The following is a 19,291-nucleotide window of genomic DNA, read 5'->3' as shown; positions in this document are numbered from 1 at the left end:
CCTCCAAGACTCCCTTTCCCGTCTCCTCTTTCACAGCCCGCCCTCAATTGTCGCGAGAACTCGCCCTGCCTTTTCCTTCCACCCGCTTTTCCCACATCTCGCGAGAGTTCCTCGCCGCCATTTTCTCCCCGCCGGCCGGCGCCGGACTCCCTTTCCCATCCAGCCGAGGTCTTTCTTCCCCACCCCCCGCGCTGTTCTCGCGAGACTTGTCGGGCGGGCCGCGGCGCGGCGGGCGGGAGGGAGGGAGTGGGGCGGGTTGGGGCCGGGCGGGGGGGGGGCCGGCCCTGAGGAGGAGGAGGCGGAGGTAGTGGCAGCGGCGTCCGCCATTTTGCCGCTGCGGCTCGGCTGGGCTCGGCGCGGCGCGGCGCGGGGGCGGCGGAGGGAGAGGGAGGGAGGGGGCGGGGCCGGGGCGGGCGCGGCGGCGGATGGCGGCGGATCCTGCCCGGCGCCGCTGGGGCTGAGGCAGCGGCGACGGTGGGAGGCGGAGCAGGAGGCGCCTCCTCCCTCCTCCCCCTCCCCCCTCTGCCTCCCTCCCTCCTTCCCCCTCCCGCCCAGGTAAGATGGCGGACCCGGCCGGGCTGCCGCGCGGGGCCCCCCTCCCCTTCCGCGAGGGGGCGCGAGGCGCGCGGGGTCACGTGGCCCCCCCGCCGCCAACGGCCGGGCTCGCGCCGCCCGCCCCCCCTCCCCCCTGAGGGGGCGCCAGGCACGTTGGGGGTCACGTGGCCCCTCATCGTCTCCCCCCCCCGCCTCGTTCTGGGGTGGGAGGGGTCAAAGGGCAGGGGTGTGTAGGGAGGTCGGAGGTCACAGGGCATAAAGCGGGGGAGGGGTTAAGGGGCAGGGGTCATTGGGTTGGGGTCAGGGGTCACAGAGGGCGAGGGGAGGTCCGGGGGTTCAAGGGAGCGATGGGGGCCCAGGTGGTTGGCAGCTCAGGGCAGGGGTCACGGGGTCAAAGGTCAGGCGCGGGGATTGGTGGGTTGAGGCACCGCAGGGTGTAAAGGTGGGGGTGAAGGGGCACGGCTGGGGCTTGGCGTCCGAGGGTGAGGGGAGGTCTGGAGACAACGGCGGGAGGGAAGATGAGTGTTCAGAGGTTATGAGGTGATTGGGGTGGGGGTCAAAGGGCAGGGTGTGTGTCAGGAAATCAGGGGTCACAGGGCATGTGTGTGGAGGTTAAGGGGCAGGGGTCATTGAGTTGGGATGTCGGGGGGGGGGGGTCAGGTGTCACAGGATAAGGGAGCAGTGGGGTCATGGGGTTGGGGGTCCGAGGGGATGGGGATGGGAGGTGCGCAGTCGAAGGGGGTGACGGCTTGGGGGCTCAGAGGTGCTGAGGTGGTGAGATTGGGGTCAAAGCGCAGGTGGATGTGGTGGGGTTCAGGGAGCAAAGGGCACGAGGGGGGATAGGATTGGGGGTCTGAGCAGGACTGTCCGTGCAGGTGCGTGACGGGGTGGGGTCAAAAGGCATAAGGAGGTGATGCTGGTGGACGGGAGGGCCTAACGGGTGTCATGGGATTAGAGGTCAAAGGGCAGGAGTGTGTTTGGGGAAGTGAATGAGATTGGTTTGACTCAAAGGGTAGGATTGGGAGTGATGGATTCAGGGGGTCAAAGGCCACAAGGGGGTGATGGAGTTGGTGTCAACAAGCCAGGGTGGATCTGTGAGCGGGTAGCAAGAGGTATGTGAGGCGTGTGCGATGCGGGTTGGGTCAGGACAGGAATGGGGGTGAGGGGTCAAAGGGTATTAAAGGAATGATGGGTTGCGGGTCAGGGGGCAGAGGTTACAAATGAGACACGGGTGTAAGGGAGTGGTTGGTCAAATGACAGGAGTGATGGTTGGGGAGTCAAACCGTATAAAGAGGTGGTGGGGTTTTGAAAGGTCAAGAGTCGAGGGAGCGTTGGGGTAAAAGGCAAAAAGCACAGGCAAAGGGGTGTTAGGAGTCAAGGTTTAAAGGCGAGGGGGGTCTGGTGGGGTTCAGAGTGAAAGGTCAAAGGGGATTTTGAGAGGTTTGGAGGGGTCCGAAGACGAGGTGTCAGGTTGCCATTGAAGGGGTCAAAGGGCAAAAGTATCAGAGCAAGGGTTTGGAGGCCTGGAAGCAGAGGAGAGTGCAGGGGTGAAAGGGCAGGACGAGCTCGAGGACATGGATGCTGATGTTGACTAGGGAGTCGGGTAAGGGGTCAGAGGTCAAGATGCCATGGGGTTGCGGGGTGCAGAGGTTGCTGGCGGTTGAATAGATTAGAGATCATGGCAGCTATAGAGTCTTGTGAAGCCCAGGTAGCTGGGCAGTTGCCTGGAGTTGCATGTGGCAGAGGCAGAGGGTACTGCCAGGGTGGTTCTGGGTCTGGGTTTACTGTCCCTGGCCAGCCTGTCCCAAACAGGTCCCTGTTGCTCCTTATAGGAAGTGATTTGGTAGCTAGTGCTCAGAGCTACCGCCCCAGTGTGTGTCCTGTAGCCCAGCCACCTCCCAGAACCAGAGAGATAGTGTTGCCTCAGGCTCGTGGTCTGGTTTGTGACACTGCTAGGAAAGTTGGGGACACAGACAGGGACAGGCAGTACAGACTGACACCCCCTGTTGGGTCTCTCTTCGCAGACGTGGCATTCCCCGGGCAGGAGAAACCGTGGCAGCAGAGTCCGAGGAGGAGGAGTTGTCATCAGCACATACAGGTACGGCTTCAGGTTCTCTCACGCCACCCCAGAGCCAGCTGTATTTCAGCAGCCTGTTTACACACCCATAAACATGGCAGGATCCTAGGGCAAGGTGAAAGTCAGAAATCAGGTTGAAGGCAGGCATGAAAAAGGACCTAATTCTAGGGATCGTATTGAATTTTGGCTGTGTAAAAACAGCTGAATTGGTTCGAAATTGGACTGAAAGCTGATTGGATGCTGGGGATTCATCCAACTGTATTGGCAGATGTTTGTAGGGATATTTAGATGCGTGATCACCAGGGATCTTGTTTTTGGGGGTTTTTTAATTTAAAAATCCCAAATTCTCTAATTAAAAAACCCAAAGCACATTTTTGGGCGATTAAAATTAAACTCCACGATATACATAGGTATTAGGTGAGCAGTGTTTTATTGACGTATTTATAATTTTAAGGCAATTTGGTAGCTTACTAATGCCTCAATCGTTACAATAAAATAAATTTTAAATATGTACGTATTTTTACCGGAGCAGAGCCGGTGGTGGGGAGAGAATGCTAGCTGCCTGCTGCAGGCTTGGGGCTCCCTGTCCTGCCGCTGTCCCCTTGGGCCTTTGTGGGCATGGGAGGGTGGGAGCCCCATGCAGGCTGTGCCACCATGGCGAAGCGCCCCCTGCTTACCTGGCCATGGCAGTGCAGAGTTGCCCCTGCCTGCCAGCAGCAGTGAGAGGTACATCTCACCATGGCAGTGAAGCTGGCAAAGGGCTCCTGGCGGCAGCACTGAGCCTTCCTACCCTGCTCTGCTCTCTCACACTGGGTCCCATCTTCTGGAGCCCTGAGCCTCCAGCAGGCAGCCCACATCCACCCCCACCCTGCTCACAAATCTCTGAGGTCATGTGCCCCCCTAGGCTACCCTCTTCAGGAGTCCACGCAGCAGCAGGGAGTCAGCCCCCCTCGCTGCCCTCCAGACAAGCTGCCTGTGGCTCCGTTCCGCTCCATCAGCCAGTTGGTACTTCCCCAGTCACGCATTCATGCTCCTGGCCCCATGCTCCACCCCAGCTGGGCAGTGTCCCCAGCCCTGCCCTCTCTAGACCTGCCTGGAGGGAGCTGCTCTCCATGCTTCTTGGCTGCCACTTGCGTGATCACCTTGCTGTCTGATCACCCTCCTCCCACTCCCTCCAGCCCCAAGTAGCCTTTTGCAGGATGGACCTGCAAGGGGAAACCTCCTGTTTCCCGCCTTTTTTAAAGGAGAAAATTTGCATTTTTCCACAGCAAATGGAAAACCCAGATCCCTGGTGATCATTTTGTAATTACCATGTGTTCTTGTACATAACATAGTCTGTCTCCCCCCACCCCCCAGTTCAGCGCACATTTAACGGAAATCTAGATAGAAGCCATCTGCTTTGCTGCTTGGTTGTAATAGCTGTGATTTTTCAGGGTGGGGGACAGGACTCCAGAGTCAGTTAATTTTATGGCATTTTTGTTGCGTTCTAGAACAAATTGTTAATTGTTTTGGTTTTTTTGTTGTATTAATATTTTGTTAAACTTTTTAGTGTTTTTGCTGCCTGCTAACTGATCCAGGTTTCTCTCCATGTTTCGCAGTCCTGCGGATTTTTTACGTCCCTTAGAAATTCTAGTTCTATGTTTGAAGACTGTTTTTTATCTGTTTTAGCTGTTGCTCTTCAGTTTTCAGCAGCAGCTAGGGATCAAGCTTTAGTTAAGCAGGAATGGGGACAGTGAATCAGTTGAAGATGAGGTTCTGTCCATGTTTTATATAGTCGTAATTTTTGTGGGGAAGAGGGAGGATTATTTATTGAGCTTTTTTGTTTGCTTTTTTTTAAAGCAAAGTATTAAATAGTTGGATGCCTTTTAAGCTAAAAATTAAGGTGAAGTGAGCTGTGAAGGTAATAGTGGGAGGGTGAATTTGTCAAGCAGGAGGTCTCAATCTGTTGGTAGGACTTGCGGTAGGACTTGAAATGGATATAGTGAGTTGGCTTCTTATTAGGGGGGGGCAGGGTGTGGGGTCAAGAGGGTCCAGACACCTGGGGTCTCTGGGAGGGGAGTACAGTCTAGTGGGTTAGCATGGTGGGGTTGGTGGTCCTGGGAGCCTGGATGCCTAGGTTTTCTCTCATCTCAGAGCATCAGCAGAGGCTGGACTTGATGTGCAAAGGCTGGACTTGACTCCCTTATGCCCGGACCTCCCACCCCTACACATACCCCGACCTGATGCCAGTTTTGATGAGTGTCAGAACTCAAACCTGTTTGTCCTGCGTTTGATACTAGAGGCTTGCTGCTTGAGTGGGAGGCAGAACCAGCTGTTGAGAGAGTGAGAGGACAGTCTTACCCTTTTCTGCGTAAACTTACAGGAGTTTATTTTTAAGGGCTCTCACAGAGCTGGGGGAGAACCCAGGTATCCTGGCTTTGTGTCTCCTTCTCCCACCCCTTGGAGCCCATTCCCTTTTCAAAGCTGGGGGTAGAAACCTGGCACATCCATGTTTCCATCCCTCTGTGCTCTAACCAACCAGCCTCATGGAGCTGGTAAGAGAATCCAGGTTTCCAGTCCCCCCTGCTCTTACCTCCCAGCCTCCCAGAGCTGGGGATAGAACCCAGGCATCTGGGCCCCCAGGCCCTGTGCTCTTACCCGCCAGAAAGCCTTTCAGGCTCCCAGTTCCTCTTGCCTTCACTTCCTAGCCTCTAGTCCCCTCCCAGACAACCCAGGCTCCCAGCCCCCCTGTTCTAACTTCCCATCCCACAGCTGGGAGGGAAGTCAGGTGTCCTCCCTCTGGCTATCGCAACTCTTTTCCCCCCACCCCTGTTCCTCACCAGGTGATTTGCAAACAGGCGGCCCCGAGCGCAGGCTGGGCCGCCAGGGCACCCAGGAGCTGGACGGCTCGTCCCGGCGGCTGGCTGACCAGAATGAGGCCGGTTCCCAGCATGCACTGGAGCAGGACGGCAGCACTGTGGCCACGAGCGAAGCCATCGGGGCCCGAAGCGACGAACAAGGGAGTGGGAAAATGCAGAGCAGTCCTCCACGGCAGCACCCGGCACTGCACACAGAGGTATAGGGATACCTGGGGGGTGCTCCCTGTTCAACCTGGCCAGCAGGCACCATAATGACCCACTGAGATGCAGATGAGCCCCCATTACAGCTCCCAGAGCTGGGAGGGAACCAGGTATCCAGGGTTCCAGTCCAAGGCCTCAGTTTCTTCCTAGACTTGGGAGAGAACTTGGGCATCTGGGCTCCCAGCCCCCCTGCTCTCACCCACCTGAACACCCCCCCCATCCCCAGAGAATTCAGGCTCCCATCGCGTCCTGAACCCACAAAACCCCACTCCCCTCACAGAGCTGAGGGAAAACCCAGGTGTCCTGGCTCCAAGGTCCCTTGATCTGAGCGGTCAAAACCCGTCCCCTTCCCCGTAGCTGCAAGAACACGGGTGACCTTAGCACCCAGGTTGAGGTCACAGGTGTGTTCCCTTTCAGGACCCAGCAGTGAACCCAGGCCCCACCCCGGAAGCAGTTCTATTTTTATAGTCAGCTTCTAGCCAAACAGGACCCATGACTGTTTCACCCCAGAATTAGTTGCATCGGGGCAAAGGGTTTCTAGAGTCATGTTGTAGAGGGATGTGCCTATGACCTGTCATGACCTTGCCCTCCCACCTCCAGACGGCGCCAGACAGAATGACGGGGAGCAACCCGGTGTCACCGGCCTCGTCGGGCTCCCCGGCCTCAAGTGGCAGCGTGTCACCACCCTGCCTAGCCCGCGACGCCCCTCTGGAGGCGGCCCTGGGCTTCGATGTGCCCAAGGCGCCAGGCCGCGGCCTGGTGGCACCCGGGCCCTGCACTGCCGACCCGGGCAGCATGTGGGACAAGACCCATGCCGAGATCGCCGAGCAGGCCAAGCATGTAAGGACTCTGCCCAGCCGCACACTCCTTGGGTCTGTTGCCCAGTCCCCCCCGCCCTTCTTGGTTCTACCCCCAGTCCCTTTCTGCCCCCATCTGCTCCATACTTATGTATGACTGCAGTCCCTCTGGGTTAAGGAACAGGTTGCTCGGCCTGTATGGGGAGCTGCTGCATATAGCACGCTCAAGGGGTGGAGGTGGGGGCCGGAGTTCGAACCTCTGGCCACATGAAGGAGAGTAGAGAGGTACTCAGGTGTGCCATTGGGGGCAGGGCTTACCATGGGGTCATTGGGTGATACAGGGGGGCCCGGCTTTTCAGGCAGGGGGCGATATGTACAGCTGTAGCGGGGCACGGGATCATGTCTCACTGCCAGGTTGCTGGTTGACAGGCCCATGTCTCAGAGCTGAATCTCTGGGTCTGTTCTATAAGGGGAAAAGTGGGTCAGTACCTTCCTGCTGGCACTTCACAAACCCAGAGGACCTTGCTTGTCCCCTCAGGGTCAGCCCAGTCTCTGGATCAAGGGTCAGGAAGGAATCTATGCCTCTGGTCAGATCTGTGGGGGTTTCACCTCCAACTGCAGTTGTGGAGGAGGGGAGTATGGACCTCATCCATGGGTTTCTGGGACAATTTTAAACCCGTCCCTTGCACTGGTAGGGGCCTTGACTTCCTGCTGGGGTTGGATGTGTTGGGTCTGGGACTTATGTGAGCAAGTTTGTTCAGCCCTACCAACAGGGCTCAGATGCAGCCAGCTCTGGGTGGGACTGGCCACATAACACCTCTTAGGGCTGGTTCAGACAGAGCTGGACTCGGCGCCATACGCCAAAGACCCAACCCAACCTCCCCCTGACCTGGCATGGCCTTGCAGGAGGCGGAGATCGAGAACCGAATCGCAGAAATGAAGAAGGAAGGCTTCTGGTCCCTGAGGCGCCTCTCCAAGGTGCCTGAGCCAGCCCGGCCCAAGGTGCACTGGGACTACCTGTGCGAGGAGATGCAGTGGCTCTCGGCCGACTTTGCCCAGGAGCGTCGCTGGAAGAGGGGCGTGGCCAGGAAGGTGAGCTCCGGCCAGCTTGGCCACTCTGCACTTCAGAAAGGCAGGGGAGGCATGGTCATTGGAGACAGTACCATCCCCTGGACATCATTTTTAATCTTTTGTTAATGGAAGTGTTCAGCCAGAAGCTGAAACCTTAGTTGTAACGTTACCATATTTCTTATATACTACACATCCCTGAATAAATTATGCCCCTTGTTTTTGGCCTGCTTGTTCATATGGGTAGCAGCTCCACACCCCTGGGTTGAGTTCAGTGCAGCCATGAACCCAAACAAAAGGATTTACTGTAATTCCTTGCATACCATAGCTTTCCTAGTAAGACCCTCCCTCCCCCCCCCCCCCCCGGTGTTTTGGGAAAGACTAAAGGAAGAAAAAATTCCTAGAGTTAAGTCATGTATGGAACCATATCTTTAGTCTGTTCTCCTTCAACTGCTCAGGCTAAGGCTATTTTTAATAGTTTGCCAGCAGAATTGTTCAGCCAAAAGCTGAAACCTTAGCTGCTGCTGAATGTTTCACTTCATGGGCAAAACTAGGATTTGGAAAGAGAAACAATCTGAAGGGCTATAAGGTAAAAGAAGAAACACCACAAGCAGCTAAATTGCCAATCTTTCAACTAAACCGCTGAAAGAATAGTTTGATTAGCAGAAACTTTAACAAGAATCATTAGCATTTGGCAGGATTTGAATGGAACATAAGCTGTGAAATTCTTTTGAATTCTTCAGTGCTGCCTGACTTCTGCAGCAGAGAGGTAGCTCCTCCATTTAAGACACCCAGCTTGCTTTTACAAGGTTGATGTTAGGGAATGGTGTGTATGGTATACGAGGAAATACAATATTACTTTGCGTATGCTTTGGTGCATAATTTTGGCTGCTTAGGGGTGTCTCTGCCAGGGTCCCACTCCAGAGGCAATCAGAGCGGCTTTGCTATAAAGTGTTCCCAGACCCAGGTGAGGCCAGAGAGAACAAAAGACACATCCCTAGCTAGCCATGGCCTGCTTTGTACCTCCAAGCAGGGAACCAGCAGTGTGCTCTTGTCGCCTCCTGGGTTGCATGAGTAGCAGTGTTGCCAGCAGATTGAGGGAAGTGATTCTTCTCCTATGTTGGGCGCTGGTGAGGCCACATCTGGAGTCCTGTGTCCAGTTTTGGGTCCCCCACCACAGAAAGGATGTGGAGAAATTGGAGTCCAGCAGATGGCAGTGAAAATGGTTCGGGGGCTAGGACATATGATTTATGAGGACAGGCTGAGGGAACTGGGCTGATTTAGTCTGAAGGAGAGAAGACTAAGGGGGGATTTAATAGCAGCCTTCAGCTCTGTGAAGGATGGTTTCAGAGAAGATGGAGTTAAATTGTTCTCAGTGGTGGCCGGTGACAGAACGAGGAGCAACAGCCTCAAGTTGCAGCAAAGGAAGTTTAGATTTGATATAAGAAAAAACTTTCTCACTCGGAGGGTAGGAAAGCACTGGAACAGGTTACCCAGAGAGGTGGTGGAAGCTCCATCCTTGGAGGTTTTGAAGACCCAGCTAGACAGAGCCTTGGCTGTGATGATCTAGTTGGGGCTGGTCCTGCTTTGAGCAGGGTGTTGGACTAGATGATCTCCTACGGTCCCTTCCCACCCTGATTTTTTTTATGATTCTATAATTTTCTGTGAGCAATGGGTAGTGCTGGGCAGCCATAGATGCTGTCGGAGTATTTCCCAGTGCCTGAAATCAGCCTCTGTGAGCCCAAGTCTCTCAGCCTGGTCTCCCCACTGGTCTTTACAGCCTGGTTATTCTCAGCTGGGGCACCACAGCACCCTGGGGTGCTGTGAAACACTCTCAAGGGGCTGTGTGAGCACTTAGTTGTGCATGTGATTCGCAAGAGAAAACCAGAGGCTTCCAGATTTCATGTGACATAGGGTGAGTCTTCCTGGGGACAGTGTCCAGGCAGCATGGCTTTTAAGGAAACGGTCTGGGTGAGGTACCTGGCACCAGGAACTTCTTGGTACTGTATTTTCTGGACTCTCTTCACTCCTTAGAAGACTTGCATTGTGGCACCTAGTCAGCAGTGATGCTGGAAGTATTTTTTTATTTATTTTTTTTTATATATTTTGCCTTTCAAAAACAAGCGTTAGAAACTGCTGCTGCCATATTTTTTGTATTCTCCAATTTTTAGCTACTGTTTGGGGGAATGGGGCAAGAAATTACAGTATTTTCGGTAATCAAGAAACAAGAGGAAGCAAAGAGCTTTTTCTGGTTAATGAGATTGGGAGTTGCTCACAGGTCTGGCTGCCATCCCTGCTTGTGGCTAGCACCTTCCCAGCCCCATGCCTTTCCCTCTCCCCCTTCCCCTGGCAGGTGGTGCGGATGGTGATCCGGCACCACGAGGAGCAGAGGCAGAAGGAGGAGCGGGCCCGGCGGGAGGAGCAGGCCAAGCTGCGGCGCATCGCCTCCTCCATCGCCAAGGAGGTCAAGCAGTTCTGGACAAATGTGGAGAAGGTGGGTGGGGCCTCTGGTGGGGGTGGAGTGGCTTTGTGGCTGCTCTGATCAGGGCCTGGGCTCTTCATGCCTGGCCCCCCCCAGCCTTGCAGCTGCTCTGACTGGGATTGTGGGGGTTCTCCCAGCTGCCCTTATGCCTGGCCCCATGCCCTCATGGCTGCTCTGATTGGGGTGTGGGCCTCTCGTGCCTGACCCCGCAGCCCAATGTGGAATCTGATTGGGGTGTGGGGCCTTTATGCCAGCCCCCATGGTGGTTCTAATCTCATACCTGGCTGCACAGCACTAAACCAGCTTTGATTGGGCTGTGGGACCCTCATGCCCAGGTCCTGTGGCCTTCAAGTGGCTCTGGGGTCTTCACGCCCAGCCCTGTGGTTGCTCTGATCAGGGTGTGGGGTCTTCCTGGCCACTCTGAAATGCACCAAGGCAGGAAACATGCAGTGCTGAGTGCCCCCAATGAGTAACCACAGCCCTCCACCCCCAGGTGGTGCAGTTCAAGCAGCAGTCGCGCCTGGAGGAGAAGCGCAAGAAGGCGCTGGACCTGCAGCTGGACTTCATCGTGGGCCAGACGGAGAAGTACTCGGACCTACTGAGCCAGAGCCTCAATGAGACCCTGCCTGTAGCCAGCAAGGCCAGCTCATCTTCCCACCCAGGCTCATCCCGCGCTGGCTCGGCTGCCTCAAGCCCCCTGCCCCCTGCCCGCCTCCCTGAGGATGAAGGTGGGGGATCCTGAACTGTCCCTGTCCCCAGCCCCCTCCCCCTGAGCCAGCCAGGGCCCCTTGTTCACACGGGTGCCATGGTACAGCCAGCTTGGGCAAAGCCAACAGGGGACGGGGAAGTGGAACAAGGCACAAGGGAAGCCCTGGCGTGGCGCCCCCTACAGGGCACAGGCCCCTGCCACACTTCCAGCCCCTCTCAGCTCAGCTCCTGGCTCCCCCTAGATGGCGACTTCCAGCCCCACGAGGAGTCAGATGATGAGGAGACAATCGAGGTGGAGGAGCAGCAGGAAGGCAACGACTCGGAGACACGGCGGCGGGAAATAGAGCTGCTCAAGCAAGAAGGCGAGCTGCCCCTGGAGGAGCTGCTTCAGTCCCTGCCCCCCCAGATACTGGAGAACTCCTGCAGTCCTGGCCCCTCAGCCTCCAGCTCCAGTGCTGACGACGGGGACACAGATGAGGATGAGGCCCAGGGGGATACGAATGAGGAAGAGGAGGAGGAAGAGATGGTAGGGAGCACCTCCTCCCCCACCTTGGAGCCTTGCAGTGGCTTGAGGCTTTGGGCAGAGCTGGGAACTACAATGCAGTCAGCTCTGGGATGGAGCAGATGGGGAATGGCCCAGTGGAATGAGGACCAGCGAGGGGCCCTGTAGCTGCCGTAGAGAGGATAGTCACCTGTCCCAGTGCCTACATCCTGCTGTTGCCTGGGCCCCTATGTCTCTAACCCCACAGGGTCCCCACCATCTAAGGCATAGGAGAGAACCCAGGTGTCCTGCTTCCTAACCCCCACTCCCACCCCATTCTCACCCCCAGGACTTTGCTCCCCTCCCAGAGAGCCCAGGTGTCTGGGCTCCTGCCCCGCCTGCTTTCACCCACGAGACCTCACTCTTATGCCAGAGAACCCAGGTGTCCAGGCTTCCATCCACACTGCTGTTGCCTACCAGACTGCTTCCTTAGCAAAGGACCCAGGCTGCTGGACTCCTAGCTCCCCCTGCTCCCACCAGCACCAGCTCCCCTCCCAGGGAACCCAGGTGTCCCTGCTGTCAACCCCACAAGACCTCAGTCCCCTGGCCTCATCTCCAAGCCAGTGCCTCTGAGTCAGGCGCAAATCCAGGTCTCCTGAACGAGACGGGCACCTGCCCCCCTCCCTGTGTTGAGCCAGGAGCCGCGATACAGCCAGCTCTGAGGTGGAGCAGGTAGGGAACAGTTGAGTGGAGCAAGGCACGCCAACCCTGAACTCTTTTTTGTTCATGTCTCTGGCAGGAAAAGCCGAAGCCCATGATCCAGAGGAACAAGAAGCCGTGGAAGCCAGACGAGGAGTTCACGGCCAACGAGGATGAAGGTGAGAGCAGGACAGCTCAGCAGAAGGGTGGCGAGGGCAGACCCTGACTGTCCATGTAGTAACAGCCCCCTCTTCCCATCCCTGCAGCTGAGGATGAGGAGGAGACGATTGATGCTGAGGAGGAGCTGGAAGGGACCGTGGATCACAAGCAGGAGCTGGATGACCTGGCACGGGAAGGTACCATGGGGGTGGGCACAGTAGGGCTGTGGGTGCTTGAGTGATATGGGTCACCTTGTCTCCAATGTTTCTCTGCTGCAGCCCTGGCTGGGAGCAGCAAGGCATTGTGGGAAAGATGGTGATGGTTCCCCCATCCCAAGTACACACTAGCTTTAGCTGTGAAAAGCAGGGCATTGTGGGAATGTTTGCCTCTATTTTCCAATACACGCACATGCTAATTGAGGAGCCTGCTTGGTTTTCCCTCACACAGGCATGCTGTGATTTCAGCTGTGAGGAATGACTGGAACAATTTTTTCCACACATATTAGGTTTTTAGCTGTAAGGCAGCATGGGAACGTCTGCCATGATTTGTGAGAAGTGAAGGATTATGGGCATGCCTGCCATTATTTGCTCCTCCACCCACGTAAACAGGCTATGGTTCTAGCTATGAGGGGTGAGGCATTGTGGGAATATCTCCATCATTTTCCCCTCCTCACCCCCCCAAGGTCTTTGCGCCTTGTAGTTTTGCCACAGGACTGTTGCATCTCTTTAGGACCAGATCAGACGAGGCTGCGTCCGGGCTGGTTTGGTTGGGGACAGTTCTGCCTCGAGCTGCCCAGGGAAGGCTCGCATGCAGCCAGCTCTGAGATGGAACAGTAGGGAGAGGGAACAGCCACATATAATGCTGTTGAGGGATGCCTCACATGCAGCCAGCTCTGGGGTGTAGCAGAAAAGAAGGGGAGCATCTACATATAATGTTGTCAAGGCAGTGTTCGGGTGTGGGCAGCTTTGGAGGAAGCAGAAAGGAGGAAGAACAGCTACATAAAATGTCATCAAGGGAGGGCTTAGATGCAGCCAGCTCTGGGACAGAGGAAAGGAAGAGACAACAGCCACATATAACACTGGAGCGGCCAGGAGATGCAACCTCTAACGGGGCCTGCCATGAGGTGCCAAGGCCTGGGTCACCCTGATGGTTCATTTTTTAAAGCAGGGAGCACTCAAACAGGTCCTCGCCTTTCCCCATAGGCTGGGATTTGGTAGCTGGTGCTCAGAGCAACCCCTCGGATGCAACCCGTGGCCTGGCCTGTTCCATGCCGGCTACGGTACAGATCCAGAGGGACATGATGCCCTGCGTAGGGCCCTTCTGATCCCTTTCCCTGGTTCTGGGGGCATCAGACACGGCCACATATCTGGAGTGAAATCTTCAGTCTGCCTTCCCTAAACTAAGCAGCGTGGGGGTGTGGTATATGGGACAATATAGTACTTGCAGTGGCTCTTCCTGGGGCGGGAGGAGCTGATGGGTGAAGGTGTCTTGGTGCCCCCTGACATATGTCCCCGGGTCTTGGTGCCAGGTGAGCTGCCCGTGGAGGAGCTGCTGGAGAAGTATGCGGGGGCCTACGCCTCAGACTTTGAGCCAGATGCCTCGGAGAGCTCCTCGGAGGCCAGCACCTCGGAGTACGAGCAGGAGTCGGATGAGGAGAGCAGCAGCCAGGCCGGTATGGGGCGGGGGGCTGGACCTGGCCCTTTTGGGGTAGGGAGATGGGGGAGGGCTGGATGACCTCATTGGCGGCGGGGGGAGGCAAAGATAGAGAGGCACATTTGGAGCTAAGGGAAGGTGGTACAGGAGTGAACAGGCCTATATGGAGCAGGTACAGGGGTGCCTAGGCTGGACTGGCCCATTTTTTGTGGAGGACTGGTCTGCACCAGCTGGGGCTAGATGGGTCCATTTTGCGGGGGAAACTTTGGGGGGCTGAGTCTGGACAGACCCATTTGTTGCCAGGGGTCAGAGTTGGGGCTGGAAGGACTCATACGGGGGGACCAGGACTAGACAGACCCATTTGAAGAGATGACAGCCTGCCAAGGCCCAAGACTTGGGGCAGGGCGGGAGCATACAAGGTCTGGGCACTTCCCTGACACCGGCTGGTCCCACCCCACCCTTAGACTCGCCGGCAGAGGAGAGCGAGGAGGAGGAGAGTGAGGAAGAGGAGGAGGAAGAGGAGGTGGTGGCCGCCCCAGAGGAGGTGCAGGCTGGCCAGGAGGAAGACTTCGGTGTGGAGTACCTGTTGCGGGGTGATGAGGAGCGGGGCGGGCAGGGGGCTGACCCTGCTGGCCCCCCCTCCACCCTTGGGCCCAAGAAGGAGATCACTGACATCGCTGCCACAGCTGAGAGCCTGCAGCCTAAGGGCTACACCCTGGCCACCACCCAGGTATACCTTCCCTATTCCGCCTCCCGGGCCATTCCCCCCTGTCCCTTCTGGTCCATGTAGCCAGCTCTGGGGTGGAATGTGGCACCAGGGGAGCCCTGAGGCCAGCACACCCTGTGGGGAGCAGACCTTCAGGCTGTAACCTGCTTCCCCTGCCATGGCCCAGGTGAAGACACCCATTCCTTGCCTGCTGCGGGGCACGCTGCGGGAGTACCAGCACATTGGCCTAGACTGGCTGGTCACCATGTACGAGAAGAAGCTCAACGGCATCCTGGCCGATGAGATGGGACTGGGCAAGACCATCCAAACCATCTCCCTGCTGGCTCACCTGGCCTGCGAGAAGGGTGAGGCCTTGGGTTGGGCACACAGGCTGTGGAGCAGGAGGACTTGAAAAGTAGCTACATATAGCATTGCAAGGATGGGCTCAGGTGCAGCCAGCTCTGGGGTGGAGCAGAAGAGAGGAAGAATGGCGGCACATAACACTGCCCAGGAAGTTCTTGGGTTACGGCCAGCTCTGGAGTGAAGCAAGAGGGGCCACTCAGAGGCCTCCACACCAGCACTTCTTGTCTTGGGCTTCTCAGTACATCCACGCAGAGTGTGATGGGAGGCTTCTGGATCTTCTAGCATCCCACAGTCCTTAGCTCCGTGCTGTCCCCAGTCGCTGCAGCTGGACTGGTCCTGTGGGGTAGCGCTAGAGGATCCAGGAGAGTTGTATCTGTTCTTCCCCCAGGCTGTGCTAGGGGCTGTGTATGTGTCTGTCACTTAAAGCTGGAGAGGGGCAGGACAGGCTGTGGGGTCCCCTGGGTTGTGGTGGGAGGGTGCTGGGGGGGGCTCTGGGACCCCCCCCTCATTCAGGGTCAGTACTGACCCATGTGTGATGTCTCCCCTGCAGGGAGCTGGGGTCCCCACCTCATCATCGTACCCACCAGTGTCATGCTGAACTGGGAGATGGAGATCAAGCGCTGGTGCCCCAGCTTCAAGATCCTCACCTACTACGGGGCGCAGAAGGAGCGCAAGCTCAAGCGGCAGGTGAGGGGGCCCCCCTGGCCAGCCCCTCCCCCCCACCAGGCGGCGCCAGCCCCAGGGCAGGGTTCTTTCTCCCTTGAGTTAGGGTGGGGCACAGGGTAAGCTCCATACCCTTCTCTGGTGCTGCCCCATCCTCTTCCTGTGTCTGATCCACTGCTCTGTTTTCTGCTCCCTGCCATGTGTTCTCAGCCAGGCCAGCTGCTCAGCTCTGTGCCTTGTGCTCCATCTGATGTCCAGCTTTCTGCTCCCTGCCCTTTGCTGCTCTGCTTTCTGGGCCATTACTGTTTTACTCCCTACCTGCACTGCTTCCTACCTTTATGCTCCCAGCCACATCTACTGTTCTGCTTTTTGTTTTCTACCCTGTGTCCTTGGTCTGAACCATTGCTTTGTTTTCTGCTCCCTCTTCACTGTTCTTGGCCCTATTTGCTTCTCTGCTTTCTGCTCCCTGCCCTATGTCCCTGGCTTCACCCATTGTTCTGGGGGTTTTTTTGTTCCTTACTCCATGTTTTTTGGCTTCATCCGTTGCTCTGCTTCCCCCCACCCCATTCTGTCTTCCTGGCCTAGTACATTACTCTGTTTTCTGCATTCTTGTCTCTTTCTGCTCCCTACCTGCTCTGCCCAGTCAGTCACTTTGTTTTCTGCTCTCTGACCCTTGTCCTGAGTTGCTGGTCCTCCGCTTTGTGCTCCCTACCTGATATGCTACTCTGCTGTCTGTACTCTGTCTTGTCTGCTGGTCTGCTTTCTGCTCCTTGCTCTATCTTCCACTGTGTTCCCTGCTTCCTTTCTACTTTGCCACGTGCCACTCACTCGCACACACTGTCTATACCATGTATGGCATGCATGCTCTTGGCTGGCCACCCATGTTCTGGGGGAACCTCCCTCCAGAGAGCACCAGCTTCCACCCCAGCCCAGTGGCTGGGTTTCTCCTGGTAGTGCGCAGAGCTATACACTCTTCCCCCCTGCCCTTGCCTGTCTCCCCAGGGCTGGACCAAGCCCAACGCCTTCCACATCTGTATCACGTCCTACAAGCTGGTGCTGCAGGACCACCAGGCCTTCCGGCGCAAGAACTGGAAGTACCTCATCCTGGATGAGGCCCAGAACATCAAGAACTTCAAGTCCCAGCGCTGGCAGTCGCTCCTCAACTTCAACAGGTGGGTGCCCTTCACCTGGGGAGGTTGGGGGAGGGTCATGGACCCCGGCACTGATCCCTTGATGTCCTCCACAGCCAGCGGCGCCTGCTCCTGACAGGAACGCCCCTGCAGAACAGCCTCATGGAGCTGTGGTCCCTCATGCACTTCCTCATGCCCCACGTCTTCCAGTCCCACCGGGAGTTCAAGGAGTGGTTCTCCAACCCGCTGACGGGCATGATTGAGGGGAGCCAGGAGTACAACGAAAGCCTTGTCAAGAGGCTGCACAAGGTACGGGGCTGGGGGAAACTGCCCAGGCTCCCCTCCTGCAGCAGGGTCGGGGAGAACCTAGGCATCCGAGCTCCCAGACACAGCTCTTCTCCCCTACCAGGCCCTACCTGGAGAATCCAGGCGTCCGGGCTTTCAGTTTCTGGTTCTCCAATCTGTTATAGCCTATTGATCTCTGGGCTGGGGATAGGATTTGGGTGTCCTGGCTCCCAGCCCCACTCTTCTCCCAAATAACCCAGGTGTCTGGACTCCCAGCTCTCCCTGCTCTAAGACACCAGGCCTCACTCCTCTCCCAGGGAACCCAGGTGTCCTGGCTTCCAGTTGAAGGTGTTTATCCCAGTATGTGTGGTCCTAGCTGAGCTGCTCTCACCCACCAGTCTCTTTCTCTTCCCAGAGCTAGCCAAGAACCCAGGCATCTGGGTTCCCAGCCTAACCTGTCCCATCCCAGTATGTCCAGTCTGGAGTGGGGGCAGCACTGGGAACCCAGATGCCTGGGTTCATGGGCCTAGTGGGTGGGAGCAGGTAGGGAGTGGAAATCTGAATGCCTGAGTTCTTTGGGAGGGGAGTGAGAACAGGGGATTTGGGAGCCCAGACACCTGGGTTTTCTAGGAGGGGGTCTGGCTGGCAGGTGGGAGCAGGGTGGGGAGCTGAGAACCTGGACATCTGGGTTCTACTAGGCTGCCTGTCCCAGCTAGGTTGGGGGGATCCTCTAGCCACGTATCCCCTAATACTGATGTGCCCCGCAACCTAGGTTCTACGCCCCTTCCTGCTGCGGCGGGTGAAGGTGGACGTGGAGAAGCAGATGCCCAAGAAGTACGAGCATGTCATCAAGTGCCGCCTGTCCAAGCGCCAGCGCTTCCTCTATGACGACTTCATGGCCCAGGCCACGTGAGTGCGGGGGCCGGATGCCTGGGTCCTCTGGGAGGGCAGTGCGGCTTGGGGGACGGGAGCTTGGATTCTACAGCCATGTTGTACCCAGTTCCCACTGCCCACCCCAGAGCCGGCCACAGCTCAATTACACCCGGCCCCAGCGCCCACCGCAGAGCCGGCCACAGCTGTTATACTTGGCCACACCCCAGAGCCACCTGCATCCAGGGGCTGGGCCTAGGGTAGCTCCTGGTTCCACAGCCAACCGGGCTCTCTGTCCCCCGTCCCCCCTCCCCAGCACCAAGGAGACGCTGGCCACGGGGCACTTCATGAGCGTCATCAACATCCTGATGCAGCTGCGCAAGGTCTGCAACCACCCAAACCTCTTCGACCCACGGCCCATCCACTCCCCCTTCATCACCCAGGGCATCTGCTACACCACCGCCTCCCTCGTCCTCACTGCCCTCGATCACCACCCCTTCAAGGTAGGCATCCCTGGCGTCTTGTTCCACTCGGTCGTTTCCTGCCTGTTCCACCCCAGAGCTGGCCTCAATGTGGCTCCCCTCGCTCAGGCCCTGATCCTGGCCTGCTTTGCGGGACGCCAGCCAGGTTACGGGACCAGGAGGGCAGATCGTGATGTCTGATAGATGAGAGCTTGGGGCAGCTAAGAGCCTGAATGCTTGGGTTCTCTGGGAGGAGAGTGGGGACTTGGGGGTGAGTTCTGTAGGAAGGAGAGTGGGGCCCAAGGGTTGGAGTATCTTGGGGGCTGCATTCCCTGGGATAGGACTGGGCACCGGTGGGTGAGAGCTATTGGGGGTAGGGGGAAGGCTGCTTGCCCAGACTCCAGGGTACTCCGAGAGAGGAGTGGGGCCTGGAGAGTTAAGATCAGGTGGACCTGGGTTTTTTTGGGGGGGGGCGAACCAGATGCCTGGTTCTCTGGGAGGGTACTGGCATTCTTTACTGTTTAGTCCCTGATCTAGGAGTGGAGAGGGGTCAGGGATTTTCCCTCTAAGAGGGAGCGCTACCCCCACAGGTGTTTATTATATAGCAATATACTTAGCCATTTGCAGCCTGCTCCACCCCAGAGCTGGCTGCAACATAGCCATAAATTGGGGAGTAGACCTTTCCCATCCAGGGCAGGGGGTGGAGCCAGGAGGCAGGGGCTTCCACTGATTGGGCATTGCCCCTGGCAGCACGTGGACATGGGCATGTTTGACCTGATCAACATGGAGGGCCGGGTGTCACGCTACGAGACCGACACTTTCCTGCCCAAGTGGAAGGTGACGCGCAAGCTCATCGAGGAGATTGCTGAGTCCCCCGACCCCCCACCCCGGCCCAAGCCCGTCAAGATGAAAGTCAACAGGTACCGGTGGCCCAGATGCCTGGGTTTCCTGGCAGGGGAGCAGGGGCTGGAAGGGGTGAGAGCAGGGAGGCTGGGAGCCCAAATGCTTGAATTTTCCAGGAGTGGAGTCGGGGCTGGAGGGTAAGAGCAGGGGGCCTGGAGCCTGGACTCCTGGG

The 19,291-nt window shown here is 57.2% G+C and overlaps 1 protein-coding gene across 4 annotated transcripts in view; it reads left to right on the top strand.

Annotated features, from left to right (window-relative positions):
• The first annotated feature begins 62 nt into the window (after positions 1–62).
• SRCAP (Snf2 related CREBBP activator protein) overlaps positions 63–19,291 on the top strand; it is a 33,195-nt gene continuing 13,966 nt past the window's right edge. For 2 of the 4 annotated variants that reach the window (XM_059731394.1, XM_059731391.1), the window contains exons 1-19: positions 406–555; positions 2,580–2,653; positions 5,455–5,687; positions 6,292–6,531; positions 7,395–7,580; positions 9,910–10,050; positions 10,532–10,766; positions 10,989–11,272; positions 12,027–12,105; positions 12,193–12,282; positions 13,614–13,757; positions 14,203–14,468; positions 14,632–14,809; positions 15,358–15,494; positions 16,473–16,642; positions 16,717–16,909; positions 17,658–17,794; positions 18,072–18,258; positions 18,967–19,136. In XM_059731394.1, the coding sequence (XP_059587377.1) occupies positions 5,643–5,687; positions 6,292–6,531; positions 7,395–7,580; positions 9,910–10,050; positions 10,532–10,766; positions 10,989–11,272; positions 12,027–12,105; positions 12,193–12,282; positions 13,614–13,757; positions 14,203–14,468; positions 14,632–14,809; positions 15,358–15,494; positions 16,473–16,642; positions 16,717–16,909; positions 17,658–17,794; positions 18,072–18,258; positions 18,967–19,136 (2,882 nt within the window). In that variant the 5' untranslated portion in view covers positions 406–555; positions 2,580–2,653; positions 5,455–5,642. Of the gene's footprint in view, positions 169–405; positions 556–1,736; positions 2,159–2,579; positions 2,654–5,454; positions 5,688–6,291; positions 6,532–7,394; positions 7,581–9,909; positions 10,051–10,531; positions 10,767–10,988; positions 11,273–12,026; positions 12,106–12,192; positions 12,283–13,613; positions 13,758–14,202; positions 14,469–14,631; positions 14,810–15,357; positions 15,495–16,472; positions 16,643–16,716; positions 16,910–17,657; positions 17,795–18,071; positions 18,259–18,966; positions 19,137–19,291 lie in introns of those variants that run through there. The other 2 variants (XM_059731392.1, XM_059731393.1) reach the window with 2 other exon arrangements.

The sequence above is a fragment of the Alligator mississippiensis genome, chromosome 7, assembly GCF_030867095.1.
Source record: "Alligator mississippiensis isolate rAllMis1 chromosome 7, rAllMis1, whole genome shotgun sequence".
Lineage (NCBI taxonomy): Eukaryota > Metazoa > Chordata > Crocodylia > Alligatoridae > Alligator > Alligator mississippiensis.
Note: the sequence above shows the minus strand (reverse complement) of the source record. Positions and strands in the feature narration are given on the sequence as shown.